Source organism: Equus quagga, chromosome 9, assembly GCF_021613505.1.
Source record: "Equus quagga isolate Etosha38 chromosome 9, UCLA_HA_Equagga_1.0, whole genome shotgun sequence".
NCBI classification, from domain to species: Eukaryota; Metazoa; Chordata; class Mammalia; order Perissodactyla; family Equidae; genus Equus; species Equus quagga.
In genome coordinates, this window is record NC_060275.1 from 93,602,370 (window position 1) to 93,623,832 (window position 21,463).

A 21,463-nucleotide genomic window follows, 5' to 3' on the forward strand; every position below is an offset into this window, starting at 1 on the left:
ATTAATGTAGTGCACAAACTTCTATGTCCTAGGATGTTGGAGAAAATATAGCTGTCCATCAACACGGACTTGGTAAATAAAATATATGGAGACTACCAGCTTCATCTCCAACACGCAAAAAGCTTGGAAGTTATCATTCCCATTCTTACAATAAGAGGAAGCTGGACAAACTGAAAGCCAATGATTTTTCTTGAATCCATCAGAGAAGTGAGGTCACAGAGTGAATTGTTACTCTAAAATCTAGAAACATAGACAAACCCTAGAGTCACAGCAGAGACCTGCTTAACTTCCAGAAGCCACCGAAGCCGTAACTGGTAAGAACACTTAAGCCGTAATTTTGACAAACTGCTGGAGGTTGAGTGGGGACTAGTGTGAGAATGAGAAACTCCCTGGTTGCCACAGTCTTAGGAGGACCCTAAACCCTGAGAGGCCCTACCTACACAAATATCACCAGGTTTTCAAAGTGAAGATCCCTTCATTGTTATGGCTGGGGAAGGCAAAGGGGAAAAGTAATCATTGTGAAACATGCTTAGAGCCTTCACTTTTAACAAAGATCTGTTCTCCAGGGAAGATGACTTTGCCAGAGTCCTACATCAGCTGTGGGAAGGACGTTCCCCCCATCCCAGCCCCCTCTATCCTTCCAGTCTCATCTAAGGGGAAACAAAAAAAGAACATAGTCAATAGGGAGAAGGGCTTCAAGGAAATAGATTGGAAAAACTGAAGCCAAAGAAGGGAGGAGAGGATGGGAATTTTTTTGTTACGCTACTGGAGAAACACTTGTGAAGACGACAGTCCAAAGACAGAGGCCCACTAAAAGACTGAGATCTAATCATAAGATTTTAGAGCTCTAGTAAAATAAATAGAATTACAGCTGAAAGAGCTGCCAGACCCTGACTCTATTTAAGGAGAATTTCTTAGGGAAGCCCTAAGACAATGGGGGACACTAAAACAAGGACACTAGAGGGATTTGAATATGAATCCTCCAGCACCTACACCTACAGCAAACATTAAACACATCCCACCTCCTAACCAGATTAACAGAAAACCTCACCCCAAAGGCTTAACTACCTCAGATCCTATTACCCAAGGCATCGTGGCCAGTTGTCACCAAAAGGTTGCAAGGCATGCTAAAATGATAGGAAAAAAACACAATCTGAAGAAACAAAGCCAGCATCAGACATGAACTCAGATATTGGAATCACCAGACAATTTAAAATAACTATGATTAATGTTAAGGACTCTAATGGAAAAATACCAAACTGGTATTGTAAGCAGAGAAATGGAAACTCTAAGAAAGAATCCAAAGGAAATGCTAGAAATCAAAAGCACTATAATAGAAATGAAGAATGTCTTTAGCTATCGTGAATAATGCTGCAATGAATGTAGGAGTACATATATCTTTTTGAATTAATGTTTTCATGTTCTGCAGATAAACACCCAGAAGTAGAATAGCTGGATCATATGGTATTTTTATTTTTAATTTTGAAGAAACCCAAGTGCCCATCAACAGATGAATGGATAAAGATGATATAATATATATATAGTATATACAGTGGAAAACTACTCAGCCATAAAAAAGACAAAATCATGTCATTTGTGACAACATGGATGGACCTTGAGGGTATTATGCAAAGTGAAATAAGTCAGATATGGAATGACAAATACTGTATGATTTCACTTATATGTGGAAGATAAACAAACAAACACGTAGATAAGGAGAGCAGATTGGTGGTTACCAGACGTGAAGCAGGTGGGGGGAGTCTGAAAGGGGTAAAGGGGCACGTGTGTATAGTGATGGATGGAAACTAGACTCTTGGTGGTGAACCCGATGTAGTCTATACAGAAGCCAAAATATAATGACATTCCCCGGAAATTTACACAATGTCATAAACCAATGTTACTTCAATAAATTAATTTTTAAAAAAAGAATGTCTTTGACGGACACATCATTAGACTGGACACAGCTGAGGAAAGAATCAGTGAGCTTGAGGATAGGTAGTAGAAACTTCCCAAACTAAAATGCAACGAGAAAAAAGCATGGGGAAAAACACATAACACAGCCTCTAAGAGCTGTAATCTTAAGAGGTGTAATATATGGGTAATCAAAATACTAGAAGGAGGAGAAAAAACAGAGAAGAAGAAATATTTGAAGTAATGGTCAGAAACTTTCCAGAATTAAGTAAAATACAAAATGGAATATTATGAAAGAATTAGGAAAGATGACTCGGATCTATGTGGGGTTTTTTAATACAAAAAGCTATGTTTTTGCGTGCCAAGCTATATTATTGACTATAGGTATTTTTTAATGGCATGTACAGACACAAATATACATGTAAAAAAAGATTTATGAAAGAGCTTTTACTAAAATATAATGGTCAGATTTGTTGTGATTTTTTTTCTTCCTTATGCTTTTCTAGGCTTGAGTTTGTTTGTTTTAACAAAAAGCATGTATTGTATGATGCTAATCAGAATAAATGTTTTTGCTTTAAAATAACGGAGACACAGCTTCTCACTTTGAAGTTATTCAAAATGCAGTGTTTTGCTTCCCCACTCCAGGCAGCCCCTGATGTTGTTGGGTGCCTCTCACCATAATGATCTCTAAACTGATAGCCCAAGAACAATCTCAAGTCAAGGGAGCTTGCAGCCTGTAGTATTCACAACGCCAAAATTGATCACCGCCCTGTGGAGTTGAAGAACATATGCCAGATTTCAGGAACTCAACGTTTTCTCACTTTGTTCAACAGCGTGAGAAATTGGGCACCCCAGGGAGAGGCTATGTTGCCACTGTCCTTGTTGACATGGGTCATTCCCATAGCAACTGACCAGCCACATCACATGACTGTTGCCTACAGTCCGTAAAGCAGAAAGGGCTGTGAGCAGGGATCCAACAAAAAAGGGGACAATTGACATCAAATTTAAAACGCTCTCTGTGCTTACCTGGTGCTCTTGCCTCCTGTGGGCATTTGGGGTAAAAGGTTGTTTCCCAGATGTTGGTAGAGGATGTGACCAAACCAATTGTCCTCCCTGCATGGTGATACAAGAAGGTCACCTTGTATGCTGTTCACCCGTCCCCACCCCCTTACTCTGCAGCTCCAAATGCCTTTGTCACTGTCCCCCTTAGGTACTACCATGCAAAGGTACATTGACTCCCACTCTGCAGTACTCATAGCAACCTGGATGGATGTTAAAAACATGACTCTAACCCAAAAAAAAGGACATATATTTACATAAATTAAAAATACATTCACCCCAAACAATATATATTTTACAAGAATACATACCAACAAAAAGATACATATTAAACACACCAAAGAGTTACCCATTGGTGATTAGCGGTGGAAGGAGGCAGGAGTGACAAATGAGAATTCAGGAAATTAAAGTGTAATAAAAATAAAGCACCCTAACTCCTCAGCTCTCAACTTCTTGCCCTATTCGGACACCTAAAGGGATGCACTGTTATCCAGAGCCTTCTCTAGCTATTTGACGCCCCTTCTCCTTCAGTGTGGAGTACCCGCTTCCCCATTAGTTCCTCTTCTCTTCCTCTGAGACCCCCAATACCAGTACCAATTTCTTTATCCATTCACTCCACGCATATCCTCTCTCTCTCTCTCTCTCACTCACACCCCTCGTTTCTCAACCTCTGCCCTTCAACTATGTCTTGACCCTCCCCCACACCCATCACCTCCCTCCTGCAGAGAGAATCTCACCCTGATGAGACCCTGATGAACACAAAACTAATAAAACTAGTCCAGAAGATCTTTGTTTTGCCTGACCACCTTCTTTCTCTTTTCCCTCTCCCTCTCTCCTCCTTCCTTCCCCCCTCCCTGTGTCTTTTACTCCCCTTAGGCACTATTGCCAGCCCTGGAAGCTCTGGGCTTGGTAGAAATGGTGGCAGTAATCACTCCAAGACTCCCCTCTAGAGCTCCTCCCCTTCTATTCTAATCTCAAAGTCCAGCCTTTTGGTGATCAGTTGGAGCCCTTCCTCTGACCTGCTCCCCCAGGGGTTGCTTCCTGCCTTGCAGAGATGACTCTGGCCTGCAGACATTTGCGGAGAGCTTTGCGCCTGGAGACCTCCTCACCCAGGATCCCCAAGATGCGCCCTTCCTTGAGCCGTGAGTGGAAACCAGGGGGATGTGGGTCAGCAGAGGGTCAGCAAGAGGGGAAGGGCTGAGCTCTGGAGCCTGTTGCCTGGAATTCTGGAATGTTTGACCTAGATGGGTCTTAGAGACCCGTCATCCAACACAGGTTCTCACTCTGTCAAATCCAATGCCCTCTTCTCATGTCCAATATTTCCTAATGCACCCTTTTGTCCTGCAATGAAATTCATAGATAATAAAACCTGACTATATACAATTTAAAAAAAACTGTATGATATCTTAGCTGTAATATAAAAAATAAATAAAAGAGGAGCAATTCAAAAAATAAAGTATTAACTTCAATATAGAGATGCTCAAGGACGACTACCTTAAAAGACATGCAGCATCCTTACAAATTTACACCATGACCCAAGGAGGGGGTACCATCCCTTCAATTACCAACAAGGAAACTGAGACTCAGAGAAGTGCAGTCATTTACCCAGAGACACCCAAGAAGCCAGGACTAGACCCTGAGCCCTCTTCTTCCACTCAGATTCTCCTCTCTCTACAGCAGGAAAAGAAAATGCAAGGAGACCCAGGGTAGTCAGCCAATGGTGGCTTCACATATTATATTTGAGGTGCCTGTGATTTTCACATGTATCTTGTTTCACTAGAACTCACCTCCTCACCAATTTTCCTCATGCAAACATGAGAATAAGCAGCCATCTGACATTTATGTGCCATAGTGAAACCCTGTGCCCCACAGGCCCTAATCAGGTATAGGAAACCCTTTTCCATTGCCCATTATGATTAATTTTGTCTTCACTTCCTCTTCATCTTTCTTTTTCTTCTCTCCTTCCTTCCTATCCTATTTGCTTTTTATCCCCCTGACAATTGAAATTCTTTGAAACTTAATACATGCCTGATGCTTTAAAAGATTATCTCCTTTCCTCTTCAACTGAACTTGTTAGTGAGTACTGTTACTCCATTTCACAGATGAGGAGACAGAAGAATAAAGAATAATTAAGAAATTTGGTCAAAGGCAGAAACACAGAAGCAACAACTTGGGATTCAAAGCCAGGTGTGTCTCACTTCGAAGTCAGAGTGATTCCGCCAGGCCCTCTCTTACCCACTCTTCTTCCAATCCTGTTCGATTTCTCTTTTCCTTCAGTGATGGGTCTTTTGCCAGACGCCACTTAAACCAACAGGTTCTGAGAAGGAGCTAGAATTATACCCATGGTCTTAGGCTCAGTACGGAAGACACTATACTGAAAGTACTAGTTGTTGACAGAACAAGAGAAAATACCCTCTCTGCCACCCGCTTCTGCTTTCCCACCCTAACCCCTGAGGGTCGTGGAGCTGGGCAGATGGTAGCAGGTGTCCTAGAAATGGTAGGTGAGGCTTGGTGCCTAGAGATCTTGATCAACTCACTGGGGACTCCTTAACGTAACTCCGCCAAGGGCTACAGAGGAGAAGTAATCTTGCAAACCCATGCCACGTAGACACGAGTGTCATACTCTTGATCTAGCCTTTCAAAAGCCTTTGGGGCTTTATTTCTACTTTCTCACCTACTGTACCTAGATATATGCCTGCTTGTGCTTGTTCATCCAAACACACCCTCATTGAACACACCCTTCTTAAGAACCCATTGTGTGCAAAATATACATTCAATCAGAAGTATTTGAGCAGCTACTATGCACCTGGACCATAGACAGAGCCACGGGGAGCAAAACAAAACCACTGCCCTTATGTATCCCAGTGGGGAAGACCAGGCATGAACAAATAAACAAGTAAATATGTAAAAAACATTCAGTAGAGATCCATGCCATGAATAAAACCAAACCAGGGTGAGGAGATAGAAAAATAAAATGAAAGGAGGGGGCAGCAGAGTCTGTGTTAGTTAGATAGGGAGATCACTAGGTGTTAAGTGTTATCAGATATACAAAAATAAATACGTCTCAATCCTTGTATATCACCTACATATATACTGGATGATATATGTGTGCATAAAGGATTCAGTCTTGCCTCTGTTTGACATACTCAATCCCTTTAGGGCTAAATATATACTCAAAGTTATAGAAGCAATTTGTTTTTGGTATAAAAGATTGGAGAAAATATCTCAACAGTGCCTTCCTTCTTACTAATTAGCTAACAATTGTTAAAGGTGTAACATTTCCTGGGAGGTGGGGTATATGCTCAAAGGTACCGTTTTCCAGTCATCTGCTTTTGCTCCCACAAGGATGGCAAATGGATGGTAAATAATGCTCATTTCCAGCTGAGAAACTTCCCAAGACTCGAGCAACGCCTTTCCTCAGAAAAACATCAAAATTAGCCCTAATGGATGGTCTCCGGCCTGCACCACTAGCAGTCCTCACTGGAGACTGAAGAACTGATATAACCCTGCAAAGGGCCAGGAGGGGTGGCCTCAGGGAAGGCCTGCTCCTAAAAGGGAAGAAGGATTCACCAGCCCCAGAATTAGGCAGAGCTCTTGTTTGTGAACCACAGCAACTGGCCCCGCTTTACTTAAGCAAAAGAGTATTTATTGGAAGATTATGGAGGAAGGGAAGGGGCCAAAAGAATCAACAAGAGAGAAAGGAGGTGGGCAGGAGTAGGCAGGAAGAGAAGCCAAGGAAGGTCCAGCAGGAATAGCAGTAACTCACAGCAGGAACAGCCTTATAAGCGTGTCATGGGTCTGATGAGAGCGTCCAGCCATTCTCTCCATCCAGGTCATTGGCTCAAGACTTCCAGGCCTAAAGAGAGGACATCTCATTCACCCATCCCTTGATTTCCCCTTTGGAAGGCAGGCACCTGGTATTGTTATCCTGTCACTGAGAGCACACGATTTTGCAGAGGTGGTTCCCCACAGAGAGACTAGGGTGCTATTGATCATGGTAAGGGTATTGGATGATACTGAACAGCAATGACGAGCATCCTTCATAACTTCCAGTAGACCATGGCACAGTTTAGGAAGGGAGAAGGATCTTCTCTCGGGTCCGAGAGCTGGTAGCTCCAGCTCAATGAGGAGCAGATGAGAAAAAATTTCTCCCCAACCAACCACTGCCTCTCATTTATCCAGAGCGCAACTTAGTCTCAACAGGCCTCCATGGGAGGCAGCATCTCAAGCCCTTGACCCTATGGGAGGCCCTCAAAATTCCAAATGCCCCACATTTAATCCTCATTGACTTGGCTCTAAGATAAATGATAAAATCTTCCTTTCCTAACTCATTGGGTATCTGAAGTATCAAAAGAGATACTCAAAGTGACAAGTCTTTTTAAGCTAACTAAAATACTATGCAGAAATAAGATGCAATTAGCATTTTAATAAATCACCTTAATATTCTATCGACTGAGTTCATTACGTATTTTCAAATATTTTATAACCTTTTTTTTAACTTGAAAGAGTAAAGAAGCCCTTGATAAATACCTTCTCTGTGCCAAAACCTAGTTATGGACATTAGAAAAATCTTGAACGTTACAGAGAATTTCCCCCAGAATTTTTAAACGCCCACAAAAATTGATTTTTCTCACTTACCTTTCCCAACAGTTTTTCACTTTTTGATATTATAATTTTGGGGGAAGAAAACAAAGTTAAGGTGACTGGTCTGCTATAAAACTCTATGAGAATTAGGCAGCTGGAAAATCAAACTCCATTACCCACCTGGCATTTGTTATACAAGGGGGTGGTGTTCTCCAAACTGAATGCCATCTTTAAATGTCTTGAGCTGTCCAGGTGAATTGAAGTGGAAATTGGTGAATTGGATGAAAATCATTAGCTGTCATCTGTGTTTGGCATCAGGCCTAAAAAGGCAACACCAGACCAGTTGAAATGATAAAAAGAAAGAAAAAAATGCCCTTTTAGAAATATTCCCGGGATTCAGTTCTATTAGTTCAGATTCCAGTTACCCCTTCCCCCACCCCTCTTGGCTCTATCTTCCTCCCATACACATATAGCCCCCGTGCATGCACACACAAACAGGCATGTGTGCACACACAATTCCCAAGAACCCAAGAGAAGCTCTATTAACCCCCAACTCTTATGTTGTCCTCAAAACACAAGCTATTTTGAATAAAGAATGCAAGCAATTTAGACATTTAGATTTTAATTTTTTTCTGGTAAATAATGAAAACCATGGCACTTCTGTTTCTTTTTGTCCATAAATTATTATTATTACTATTATTTTTTGAGTTTGGGTTGTTTAGTCAGAGAGGAGCTAGGAAAGGAAATAGACTTTGAAAAGTTATCTAGATTTATTTTTCACTTATTGACTAAGTATTTTTCCTACTTGCTTGCTTGCTATCCATCTTTATTCTTTTCTTCCTTCCTGAGGACAAGACTTTTTGTCTCTCATTTGGGGCCCTCATTGCACCATCATATTCATATCAGTTTGATGAATGAATGAATGAATGAATGAATGAGTAAACCTGCCTCAACTGTTTAAAATTCAGGCTTTTCTTTATCAAATCTTTCTCTCCAACTCTCTTCCCCCTCCAGCCTACTTTCGTAATTCCTATAACCTTGAAGTCAAGAGACCTTACAGCCTCCTCAACGGGCAACTCCAATTTTGCAGATGTGAAAATGAGACTGAAGGAATAAAGGGAATTTGAATTCTTAGAAACACTCAGAATTTTTTTCCCATCTCAGAAGAGTAACTAATGTAGAGAGACACAATGAAAAGCCTTTCAAAAGGTGAAATTCTCAGAAAACTTAAGCTATCATTTTTTTGTCATTTCTATGCATAGATAGCCAAAACTCACTTGCTTTTAAAGTAAGAGCATATTAATGACATTAGTGATTATTTAGAGCAGAAAAGTGAAAGAGATCTCTTTGAAAGAAAACATATTCAGAGCTGTTACTTTCCAGCTTCATTTAAAAACATAATTTTTCATTGTGTTTCTCAGGACTCTGACTTCATAGCCACACAAAACACCAGCATTTCATCCAGGGATTCAAACCCTCGTGCTGAACAGGAGACATCATTTCCTCAGCTCTCTCCACTTGTAAAATTAGCATGACACTGACCTTGAATCTTCAAAATCAGCAGCATTCTTTTCTGAGAGTACTTATAAGGTGTCTAGACGTCTCTTCCAGCTCTGATATTCTTTGGTTCCATTATTAATCCCACTGCTATGAAAAGGTCAAAATCGGTGCTGGAAGGGGAGGACGAAGGTGGCCAATGAATATGTGAAAGACTAGGCTGGGAGTCAGAAGCTCGGACTTTTCGTCTTGTTCTGCAGCTAACTAGCTTGGTAACCTTGCACAAATTAATTTACCACTTTAGGCTGGTTTCCCCATCTATAAAATGAGCATTTTAACACACATACACACACAAAAAAATCTTAGGTCCCTTCTAACTCCAAATAATGATCCCTCTGGCTCAGCTAATCTTTGCTTTATCATGGTCTTGTGTTGCCAGGGTCTTTGTGTTGCCGTGTTTTGGAGGAAGGTTTCGTCTTGCAGATCGATTTACATGTATTTGTTAACACCGTACATTGCCTAGTACCCATCTCTCCTCATTCCCTGTAAGAATAGTCAACAGCTATTCATTCCTTGTTCACTGAGAGCCAACCCAGTACCAGGACCTGGGATAGGCAATGGGACTCAAGCTCTAGACAGCTCAAAACCAGAAAGCACCTCTATAAACAAAGAGGATGTATTCCAGCAACACACTGCACCAGCAGAGGTTTGGACAACGGAAAAGAGAATTGTTGTTGACACGAGGCATGGGGGAGGAGCTTCCCAAGCTTGTAAGAGACTTTGGTGTGAGAAACAATGACTTCCCCCAACATCCTCCATGCCTTTCTTGACTAGATTCAACAGGAACTATCTTTTTTTCCTCCAGAAAATTTATTATTGAGATACTTCAGCTTTTAAATCCAAACCAAAGGCTGATTTAAATGATTTTTTTTTAACTAAGAAATAAAATTGCCTAAGGACCTTGATTCAGGTTAACTATAGGTGATTCATACAAATGTGCCTGTGTGAGGGTTAGCTGAGGATTCTAACTCACTTCATTTTTCATAGGAGCTTTCTGGACATCTGTAACCAAGCTTGGTGTTCACACAAAACCCAGAATGCCTCCGTGTGACTTCATCCCTGAAAAATACCAGGTAAGAATCAGAACTTCAGGAAAACTCAAAAGAGGTGGTTCTTCTTGAAAGGGCTAAATTGTTTCCTCAGGAAGGACCCACCTGGCCCTGCCTGCCATTGAGCCATCCCATCCCAGATATTTTATCACTTAAGTCATTGGGACCATCTGAACCCTCTTACTCCATTCAACACTATTGTATGAATTGTGTGTTTATGTGTGAAAGATACAGAGGCAGAGGCAGAGACGAGACAGAGACAGAGAGAGAGAGAGTACAAGAAGGAGACTATCCATCACCATATATGTATCACAGTGATATAAATATAGATATATACACACACACAAACACATATATCACAAGTGGGATGGCACACATCTGCTTTTAAAAATGTTATTCTGGGGCCAGCCCAGTGGCATAGTGGTTGAGTTCACACACTCCACTTTGGCGGCCCTGGTTTCACAGGTTTGGATCCTGGGTGTGGACCTACACACTGCTTGTCAAGCCATGCAGTGGTGGCATCCCACATAGGAAATAGAGGAAGATTGGTACAGATGTTAGTTCAGTGACAATCTTCCTCACCAAAAAAAAAAAAAAAAAAAAAACAGTTCTGCTTTTGACTGTCTCATATGGCAATGCATGATCTGACCTTCCTGAGTCTTTCATCAAAAACTATAAAGTTGAGGGCCAGCCCCATGGCCGAGTGGTTAAGTTCGCGTACTCTGCTGCAGCAGCCCAGGGTTTCACTGGTTCGAATCCTGGGCACAGACATGGCATCGCTCACCAAGCCATCAGGCGGCATCCCACACGCCACAACTAGAAGGACTCACCACTAAGAATATACAACTATGTACCGGCGGGCTTTGGGGAGAAAAAGGAAAAAAAAAATCTTTAAAAATATATATATATAAAAAGTTATCATTTTGCTCTCAGGCCAGTAGATTGTGTTCTCTCCCTCTCTCTCTCTCTTCCTTTCTCTCTCTCCAACTCCTTTATTCTACATAATACACATAGGTTAGAAATTACGAAATCAATAGATAGTCAGGAAGGACCTACAAAGAAGGGAAGTATAGGAGAGAGGTTTGATAATTAAAGACATGAACATCACCAGCACTTCATTTTTTTATTCTAAAAAAGAAAAAAAGACATTACTTCAGACATTTACTTCCAAAGTCTTTTTTTTTTTCCACAGCTAAAATCAACTCAAAGCCAAGGCTTTTCATTGAGAGAGAGAAAATTTCAGCCCATTTCTTTATACTTGATCTAGAAAGAGATTGAAGGCCCACATTAATAACTTCCCCTACTTGAGAGAAAGGGCCTTGGTGTCCCACAAGGAGGACATTGGACAAACACTCCCACTGTGAGCACAGGCAGCAGCCCTATGGTCAGTCAGTAGGGAGGCGGGGCACAGCAATACCTACTTGCTGTCGATCTTGTAAGAAACGTGGAGGGGCTGGCCTGGTGGCACAGCGGTTAAGTTCGCACATTCCGCTTGTCGGCGGCCCAGGGTTCACCCATTCGGATCCCAGGTGCAGACATGGCACCGCTTGGCACACCATGCTGTGGTAGGTGTCCCACATATAAAGTGGAGGAAGATGGGCATGGATGTTAGCTCAGGGCCAGGCTTCCTCAGCAAAAAAACAGGAGGATTGGCAGTAGTTAGCTCAGGGCTAACCTTCCTCAAAAAAAAAAAGTGGAGATGGGGAAAAGGAAGACTTTAAATACTTAAATCTTGCCTATCTACAGTCCCTTGCCTATCAGCGTGTTCTGGAGATCAACAATCGACATCTCTATCCCCCGCGGACGGCGTATTTTGCAGAGCCTTTGTTGCTCCATCAGGGTCACATGGAGTGGCTATTTGATCATGAGGGAAACAGATACCTGGACTTCTTTTCTGGGATTGTCACTGTCGGTGTTGGTCACTGCCACCCGTAAGTATCCTTAAAATTCTGGGGTTTTCACTCCAGAAGAATATGTGGGAAACAGGTCAATGATCATGTTAGTGATTCAGACCCCTGGTTAAAAGCTCTCTCTCTTTAGGCATACCCCAGTTTATGGCTGGCATGCTCTCTACTATTTCCTGGGTAACAAAAAAATCTTAACATTGCACTTTTTCTCCGCTTGACAATACAAGGTTTAGTCATTCTCATTGCACACGCAATGTGGCATGAACCACGTGATTGGAGTGTTGCTGTGTGTGTGTTTCTCCCCACCAGGAACAGCTTTCCAAAGAGAGGGAAAGCACTGGGAAAAGGCAGAAGGAAGAGAAAGGCAGGCGGTTCTCAGAGATCACGGGGGCAGGCGTTTGAGTGCAGGATGATGAGAGATGAGAAATCACTTCTGCCCTGAGGGTCTTCATCAACTCTGAACGACGGATGAGGAAAGAAAGAATGATAAGACAAAGATGTAACCATAGCCAGAAATTTACATTGGAAGTGTACGGCTCCATTAATCTTGAGATTCTCTGTGACCTTGATCACCAATCCACACACACAAATAGCCTCGGCAGGTCCTGCTGTGGTCCTTTTGCTTTCTGTGCAGCCATCTCATTTTACTGTCTATTCTAGCTTGCCTTTAATAATCTGGTCAATAAAATTCACATTAAGTGGGACAGAAATAAAGCAGCAAGCCTAAATAAATCGAATAGGTTTGGGCCCTTCTGTCAACATAGGGGCAAAAGGTCTTTTCTGCAAGCAGCTGTCAGGTGGTGAGGAGTAAGTTTTCCCTCGGGGTCCAGCCTTCACTCTCTGCCGCCACAGCCTTCTTCCCGTTTCTGTCCTCAGGAGGCACCAGTCCCATGCGAGGTCCCAAGGAGCACGCAAATAAACTTCACGTGAAATTTAAAACGTAGGAGAAACACACATGAAAGAAGTAAAGAAAAATGAAGTCGAGAAAAATTTTAAGCATTTTCGTTGCATCCTCCCAATAATATTCAACGTTGTCCCTGTTAACGAACCGCTCTCACTGGCTTTCATGACCTTTGTGCTTCTCCTGACCTCCCTCTGGCCCCTCAACTTGCCCCTCTGACCCGCTAACCCTGGGTGTCTCAGGCTCTTTCCTTAACCCTCTGCTCTCTCTCTCTACTCCCTTCACCTCTATTAATCCCCCCCTCCAAATCGGTCCCACCCCATGTCCCCACCTCTGGTCATTAGTTGTTACATTTTCAGAAGCCTTACCCAACTCTGTTTTTTCAGCCTTGGCCCCTCACCAAGCTGTGATAATAACTCTAATAAACCCTGAGTGTGCATTAAAATGCCCCATATTTCCCACAGCCTCCAGAACATCCCCCACCACCCTGTGATATTCCACCACCAGCTGAAATTCAGCATTACCAAGACCAAATCTATCATGCTTTCCAAATTCTGTTTCTGCTCACGTATCCATTTATTCAGGGAGCCGTTATGAGCCACCTACTCTGCGAAAGTCCTCTTCTAGGAGCTGGATAGCTAAACAACTGGCTGTGTTTCTCAACCAATCCTGGGATTTCCCCACCGTTACAGGCAAGAGTGTTGCAGCCATCTTTGACTCTTCCCTGCCTTTCCTTCCCTATAACCAACCTGATACCAAGATCTAGCTTTCCCTCCACTGAAATGCCTCCTCTTCCAGCCCCTGTCACTAATTCCCACCAACGCCAGTCTCCTAGGAGCTGCTTCTCCTCCCACACCTGGAAGGCTACCCTCCCCTTCTAGCTGGCCTCACTGTTACCAGTCTTCTCTGCTCCATTCTACCCTTCCGTATGGCTCTCAGATTTACTTTGCTAAACAATGTTCTTGTCAAGGGTCTCTTCTGTTTGGGTTTATTGATACTCCACAATTTTCTAAAGTAAGTTCCATGGAACACTGATCACAGGAGAGGTTCATTGGTTAAGGCTCCCATAAGAAAATAAGGTTGGGAAACACTTTAAGCTATATCTCCCTCCTGGGGAGAAACATTGCATGTTAACCTCTTAAAGGTACTGACAAGTCCTACAGTAAAGAAATCTGTTTGATCTGCTATTTCTCAAAACCATTTAACCAGTGAACTGATTTTTTTGGTGTGACAGTTATTAACGACAAACAGAACCAGTGTGTAACAAACTTTAGCAATTGCTGTCTTTTAGGTCAAGTTCAAACACTTGGGCCTGTCTTTTCAGGGCATTCCAAGTCAGGTTCCACATTTCTATCTACTCTTAGCTTCCACTATCCCTCATGAAGCTTCTAATACTTCACAGAATGTGGTTTCATAGTTACAAAATGTTCATGAACACCGACCGCTAGTAAGACCCAGTTATTGGAATCTCCTTTGAAGGAAAAACTGTTCATCTGTATACCGGTACTTGATGGATCTGTAATTCTTTAGAAGAATAAAATGAGAAGACACTCAGACTTCCATCAAGTCATCTCTATTTTCCAGTCTGTTTAAAGGGTAGTTAATGAGAAAATCTAGTTAAAAGAGATTCTAAGTTCAAACTCGCTTCTAAACCAGTAATTTCTTTTCTGAAATCTCTAACAGACAATTATTTAGTCTTCTTTTGAACACTTCTCTTCGTGAGAAATTCATTCCCTTTGGAGGCGACACATCCCACTGCCAGAGTCCTCCGGTGGTTAGAGAAGCTCTTTCTTGTGTGTGGATGAAATCAGCCTCTTGAAACTCTTTGAGAAACAGCCGTGTATTCGAGTTCAATGTCCAGCGCGTGTGTTGGGAGGGACATGCCCACTGGCAGTGTGGGTCACTCTGCTCTCCTGTTTATCTAGGAAGGTAAACGCAGTGGCACAAAAGCAGCTTGGCCGTCTGTGGCATACAAGTCCCATCTTCTTCAACCTTCCGATCCATGAATACGCAGAGAAGCTTTCCGCGCTTCTTCCTGAGCCTCTGAAGGTACGATGCTCCCAGCTCAAAGAGACTCGCCATCCCAGGGGAGTTGCCATAGGAAGCGGGAATGTAGGCAGGGAATTTGGCATGTGTAGTGAACATTTGAAATTAGTGAGCTAATAGCCACATCTGAAAGCAATCAAGGAGAAAAATGGAATTTACGAATTGCTGGTGAAAGCAGACAATGTTCACTTCATCAGCTCCAAGTCTCTGCCTCTCTTGGGTCGCTCTCCTCACTACCACATCTCTGCAGAAATCACTTAGCAGGAGCGCCAGCGCTCCTGACACTCCTCTATGTTCCTCAAGGGGTTTTCGTCTCTTTGCTCCATAGCCCCTCTGCAAAGTCATCCATACTTCTTCTTTCACAAAGAGTGAAGCCATTGTTTTATAAAATTAATATACCACTAAGCTCCTTTGGTCTAAGATGCACTTAGATATTTTTGCTAAATGAGTTATTTTTTGCACCTGAAATTACTGAATTTTTTAACTGAATTGAGATGTTAAAATGTTGGCCAAGGTTTGCATTTCAGGATTCAATGAGTTAATACACATGTAGCACCTAGAACAGTGCTAGGTACCTGGTATTAGCTATTATTACTACTTTATTATCTAGAAGAGATGAATAAAGTTAGGAGAGCTGCACCTTAAGGTCACCCCAGGCATGTTCTTGGAAGAGCAGAAGCGAGGAAGTCAGCGAGGACACAGCACATGCCTCCCAGTCCCCGAGCCTGGAGGAACCAGTACCTTTTAGTTCTCCCCTTTCTTTTGGCCACGATGAGCTTCATTTTTTGTTTGCTTGCTTGTTTTTTCAACATACACACACTGAACAGACAGGCTGGGATATCCTCTGGGGCTGCAGGATCAGGGAGCCCACATTGTCCCAAGCCTCCAGAATCAGGTGGGGTGGTTTAAGTTAAGGAGCCAAGAGACCCAGTCATTGAATCCACTCAGCCACTAACCACTGTGCCCTCCTCAGCAAGTCTCCCCATCTTCTCATTTTGCAGAGCATCAGGTAAAGCCAATGAAAGTCCAGAATGTTTCACAACTGGGACAATCCATTAGGCATCTTTGTATCTCTAGCACTTAGCAGCTGCTCAATGAAGAGCTGCAGAATTAATGTTAAACGATGGGACTCCTGATCTGAAGGAGGCTCTCCCTAATAATCAGAGGCTGGAAAATGCAGTCTTTACCAATTTTGAATTAATTGGGTAAAAAAGGAAATAAAGTATGAGGCCACGTGTCTTCCTTTTCCCTCCAGGTCATTTTCTTTACGAACAGTGGCTCAGAAGCCAACGACCTAGCCATGCTGATGGCCAGAGCACACTCAACTAACATAGACATCATTTCTTTCAGGTAATCACACCTTGGAATAGTCCTCTTTAATAACATTGACTCACCTCAATACTAAATGCTTATTTAAAATATAGCATGGAGGGGGACAGGGACTTTCCCAGGAGTATTTTTCTAATTTTAGGTTTCAGGGCAGGATCAGTCAAATGAATTTTATGACTGGACAACATCATCCAAATTATCCTGATCCAAGGTAGGAGCTCCCTGACTAGGGTAACAAACAGCTTGGAGTCCTAGTTATGTCATAGATCCTCCTACGGAATTAAAGAGAAGGTCACATGACAGCTTTTATCTTTGAAGACATCATATTGACTACATGGTATTGACTACAACATATGCGAAGCGGTGAATGACTGGTCGACACCCATAGAAGATCATGACTTTACCGTGTCGCACTGGGCCCATTTTAATCTCTGCTTATGATAAAGAGCCATATACTTATTTCATAGTGCCAGCTGCACCAGTTTTTCATCTTTTATTCTTTTGAGGTTCAGAGGATGTATATCTAACCCAGTAGATTTTTGCTCCTTTAGGTAACTTTTGAGAATCGATAATTTAATAGATTAATTATAAACATTTGATGGCTATATTAGCATTAAAAATAAGAGAAAACTAAGAATTTTGCTTACAGTTGCCTCCTTGGGTAATTTTATATAACACATTTAAACAGACTCTTACAATAAGGTTTATATAAAAGACAGGAGTGACATAGAGTAAAAGTTGATGGAATGAAGAAATAGTCTCATTCTTTCACCTGTCTGGCCATAATTTATGTCTAAATTCAAAAGAAGATTTGATTTCCACAAGATCTGTTGACCACAGCACATCCAATACTACACAGCCTTATAAAACGCACATGCAGGGACTACAGGCATGAGCAAGCATTTGCTCTCAAGAAAATATGGCAAGAAAGAATTGTGATTGACGTTTCACCTGAATAAATATGGCAGAATGTGTATGTCCAGATAAGTACTGATCTATTCAAAGCAGTCATGGTGCTACTAGAGGTCAACAAGTGTTTGTGTCTCTTCTTTCAAGATATATGACCATCCATTTGCAGTCTTAATATCCTAAATCATCTTTTAACAGTGATTTTGACTTGGGAAATTATCAAAACTCATTTGAAGCCACAACTGGTGGTTAGAATGATTTATTACTAAACATAACCCTTTCTGGTTCAAAAAGAAACAAAACGTGTTTCTTATATGCCCAATAAGGTAGCTTATGAGGCTCTTAGAGAGGAGTCCCCAAAGATGCTGAGAAACAGCTGCATCACAAGAACAAATATTTGGCTTCTCAAGGTGGTTACTTTGAAGGCCACTGCTCTGAACATTGAATAGATGATTTCCAGCATGTTGCTAAAAGATAAGTCTCACTACTTTAGAGTAACAGGATAGGGCAGGTGCTAAGGTCAGAGTTCTTGGTCAGATGGTCTCCAAAATTCCTTTTATAATTTCAAATCTATGATTCCAGTATAAAAGATAAATAAGTAAATTCACCTGACATAGGCTTAGATTTCTTAGAAATCACTGGAGTTGAATATTAACGGTGTTCTATTTCATCTCCATACACTTCAAGGAGTTTCTCTTTTGTCCTACTCACTATTCCACAGGCCGGTGACCAAAGAAAAATTAACTGAATCCTATCCCCCTACTGTTTTTTCCCTGCAGAGGAGCCTACCATGGAGGCAGCCCTTACATACTTGGCTTGACAAATGTAGGGTACTTCAAGATGGAACTCCCCGGTGCAGCAGGCTGTGAATCAGTGAGTTTTGAGGGTTTTGTCTTATTTCTCTAAAGGCTTCTGCGTATGTGGAATAATTGATCAGATTTTCCAGGTATTATGATTAGATACTAATATAAAGCCTATAATTAATCAGAGGCTCAATTTGACTTAATTGAATTGAAGACCATTTGGGGAAATGTTTCTTAGAAAGGCCTTCGGAGTCTGAGTAATAATGAATGATAGGGTTTTTTTATTTGTTGTGCTTTTAAATAAAATCAAGCAAACTGCAAATAAATACAGTGAAATTAGTTCTCAGAGTCTTGAATGCATAAAATTTCTAGACTCATCTTTGTACCCACCTTTTCAGCATCAGAATAAGATACCTAATTATTCTTATTCTTTCAGATTCCCTTACCCACCAAACTCTTGAGCAAGTTGTTTCCAGGCTGACATTGAAATCAGTTTCCTTTGTAGTGTGCCCACATAACTGATTTCTAAGAAAAAAATTATCTCTTCAAAGAAGAATATTAGGTTTTCATCCTAAGTCGGGGAGGAGTAAGGGAGGACTCAATATCAAATTAAGAAGCCCCCTTCCCTTGATTGGTACCATATCCTCCCCCAAACGGACTATCTCGTGTTCAAGTTTTGCCAAACTCCTTCTTTTGTCCTTTGTAGACAATGTGCCCAGATGTTTTCCGCGGCCCTTGGGGAGGAAGCCACTGTCGAGATTCTCCAGTGCAAACCATTAGGAAATGCAGCTGTGCACCAGGTCCAGCTGGGCAGGGAGGGAGGAACATGGTGGAAGGTCAGGACGGGTAAGGAACACGGAGAAAGGCTGAACCATTCCTCAGTGAGCAGATTTGAAAAAACAGGAAAGGAAAAGTCCAAAGGAAACAAAACTAGAAAGTAACCCCTCACTGAATCAACATTTCTCAGGCCTGCTACCGCTGTACTATCAGAGCGTCCTTCTGGCTGTGAGGAAAAGCATCTCATGCTCTCAGAACTAAGCTGAAAACAGCCCATCACCTGGTACTTAATTAAAGGAGCTCTATTAGCAACAGCTCTGCTATCAATTTTAAAATAAAACGAGTTTGGTGGGATTATTTACCAATCTCAGTGGAAGAAGCGGGGAAGGAAAAGAATACTCCTCGAAATCTCAAAACTTCAGTCAAGAAGCTCCCCCAGGGACTCAGAATGCCAACCAAAATGAGAGCATCTGTCAAAACAGAAGGCCAGTCCTGAAGGCTGCTGATATCTCTTGCAAAAGTTTTAAAGGCAGTCTCACACGGAAAGCATCGAGTTATCAATCCCATTTTTATTTGCATTCTTTACCGGTTCTGGAGGGAGAGGAGGCGTGGAAAAAGCATCTGTTCTTTGCTAATCAGCAAGTCCCTCTCATCCTTGTCATCACAGTGCAGGACCTTTTCAATAACTGCTCCTAAGTAGTTCTGATGAAAAGAACTAAATGCTCTGGCCGCAAGAGCTTTAATGGAATAGTATGAGTCACGGGGTTGAGAGGAAGAATGAAAATGGAAATCTTAAAAATCAGCTCTGAAAGGAAGGAAATTCACAGTCATCTTAAAATTCAGATGGGATAATGGCAAAATGAGGTAGGAGGATGAAAGAATGAGCCTTGGAACAAGATGTCCTGCTTACAGAACTTAAAACTCTAAGGAAGTTTAAAGTTGTAATTCAAACTCTCCATTTTAAAGATGAAAAAAAACAAGGTCCACCCCTAGAAGGCAGGAGAGCTAAGACTTGACCCCAAGTCTTCTGACTCCAAAGCAAGTGCTCCCAAACAGTGACCTTCCTTGTTCATATTAATGTGCCGGTGGGATGAACCCAGGCTTAGAAAGAACTCTTGTTCTGCTGGCCAGGATTGAGGAGACACATGAAGTCAGGAAACCTGGATTCGACTCTCGGCTCTACCATGATTCAGCTATGAGCAAAAGCTTCATCTTCTACCTCAGTTTTCTCATTCATAAAATGCAGAGAACAATAGCCTCGTGCCCCCTTATCACAGGGCTTCACGAGATGAAGGGAAGAGAGCTTTTTGTAGAGGAAGGCAGACAATAGCAGTGGCAAACACAGCCATACCTGTACATCTTATCTTTGTTGCATCAAGAACTAGAATCAGTTAGATGCACCTCACAGACCTCAATCTGACTGCAAACCACCAGCGTGGAACCTAGTAGGCAGAAGCACTCATGAGATGGCCATTCCTTCCATCCCTCCTCAGCGTCCGTCTCTCTCTGCATCCTCTCGCCTCCTCCCTCTTTGAGGCCTTCTCCTCTGCCTTAGGCCAACTTGAAAATACTAGAACCCCGTGGTCACCTCTCTAGTGGCATCTGGAGGCTAAATGATAGTGACAGACATCCATTTCTACTTCTCTAAACTGTTGTCCTTGGCATAGATGAAGTCAGCTCTTTTCTTAACTCATATCTTTAAGAGACAAGAGAGATACCATATTTTTAAATTGACCTGGAAGACAAAAAGGGACTTCAGCCTCCTCTAGCATTTTTAGGGCCTAAGAAGTGTTTGGTCTTTGTGGTAAAACAGTATATTCAGGGGCCGACCCCACGGCCTAGTGGTTAAGTTCAGTGTATTCCACTTTAGCAGCCCAGGTTCAGTTCCCAGGCACGGACCTATACCGCCTGTCAGTAGTCATGCTGTATGTGGGCAGGGACCCACAAACAAAATGGAGGAAGATTGCCACAGATGTTAGCTCAGGGTGAATCTTCCTCAAGCAAGAAGATTGGCAACAGATAGGTGCTCCAGTTCTCAGTTCCTCTTAGGGTTCATTCACTGAGCACAGACAGGTGCCAACATTTGTAGAAGATTTTTCACCCCCAAATTATGTCATCACTTCCTGCATAAGCAGAAGAGGGCTCCATTTTGTGAGCCTAATAGAGATGTTTCTATGGTAGATTTCATTATCTTCCTCCACCTCCTCCTCAGGAATTTTTCTTTCCAAGCGTTCATTCCAGGCCATGAATTTCAGGTGTAACCTGTGAAGAAATTCACCTCTCACTATCCACTGCCCCCACAATGTCCCAAACCTGGTACTGATCATGTCGTTCTTTTCTTCCTTTTGCAAGACATTTCCTTTTCCTTAAAAATGGTTCTTTCTTGGTTCCTCACTCTGCTTAACTCTTTCTATCTCACCAGCTAAAATTAAAATGCCTCCATATCTACTCTGTTCCTTGGATAGTATACAGCAGAGCATCCACTCTCTTCCGGTTTGATGTTGTCATGGTAACACCAAGCACCAAGTCTCTCCTCAGAGCCAACCTGACCTGGAGTTAGAGCAATGAGCCAATGAAGTAAACGCCAAGTGAATTAAAAAGCTGATTAGGGTCAATGAGCTCTCTCATCAC

General features: G+C 42.1%; 1 protein-coding gene and 1 long non-coding RNA gene across 7 annotated transcripts in view; one reads left to right on the forward strand and one right to left on the reverse strand.

Annotated features, from left to right (window-relative positions):
- LOC124244782 (uncharacterized) overlaps positions 1-3,835 on the reverse strand; it is a 29,000-nt gene extending 25,165 nt beyond the window's left edge. Inside the window, exons 1-3 of one of the 2 annotated variants that reach the window (XR_006890116.1) lie at positions 3,708-3,835; positions 2,938-3,024; positions 1,991-2,680 (exon numbers count right to left, since the gene is read on the reverse strand). This is a non-coding gene — a long non-coding RNA (uncharacterized LOC124244782). Of the gene's footprint in view, positions 1-1,990; positions 2,681-2,937; positions 3,025-3,707 lie in introns of those variants that run through there. The other variant, XR_006890115.1, reaches the window with a different exon arrangement.
- A 117-nt stretch (positions 3,836-3,952) lies between these two features.
- The window catches only part of AGXT2 (alanine--glyoxylate aminotransferase 2), a 49,244-nt gene continuing 31,733 nt past the window's right edge, over positions 3,953-21,463 (forward strand). For 3 of the 5 annotated variants that reach the window (XR_006890114.1, XM_046671635.1, XM_046671634.1), the window contains exons 1-7: positions 3,953-4,112; positions 10,099-10,184; positions 11,907-12,091; positions 14,894-15,017; positions 16,270-16,364; positions 18,032-18,125; positions 18,762-18,855. Coding sequence is in view for 4 of the 5 variants with exons in the window: in XM_046671635.1 (XP_046527591.1) it covers positions 4,025-4,112; positions 10,099-10,184; positions 11,907-12,091; positions 14,894-15,017; positions 16,270-16,364; positions 18,032-18,125; positions 18,762-18,855 (766 nt within the window). In the remaining variant the exon portion in view is untranslated. Of the gene's footprint in view, positions 4,113-5,072; positions 5,158-10,098; positions 10,185-11,906; positions 12,092-14,893; positions 15,018-16,269; positions 16,365-18,031; positions 18,126-18,761; positions 18,856-21,463 lie in introns of all 5 variants that reach the window. The other 2 variants (XM_046671636.1, XM_046671637.1) reach the window with 2 other exon arrangements.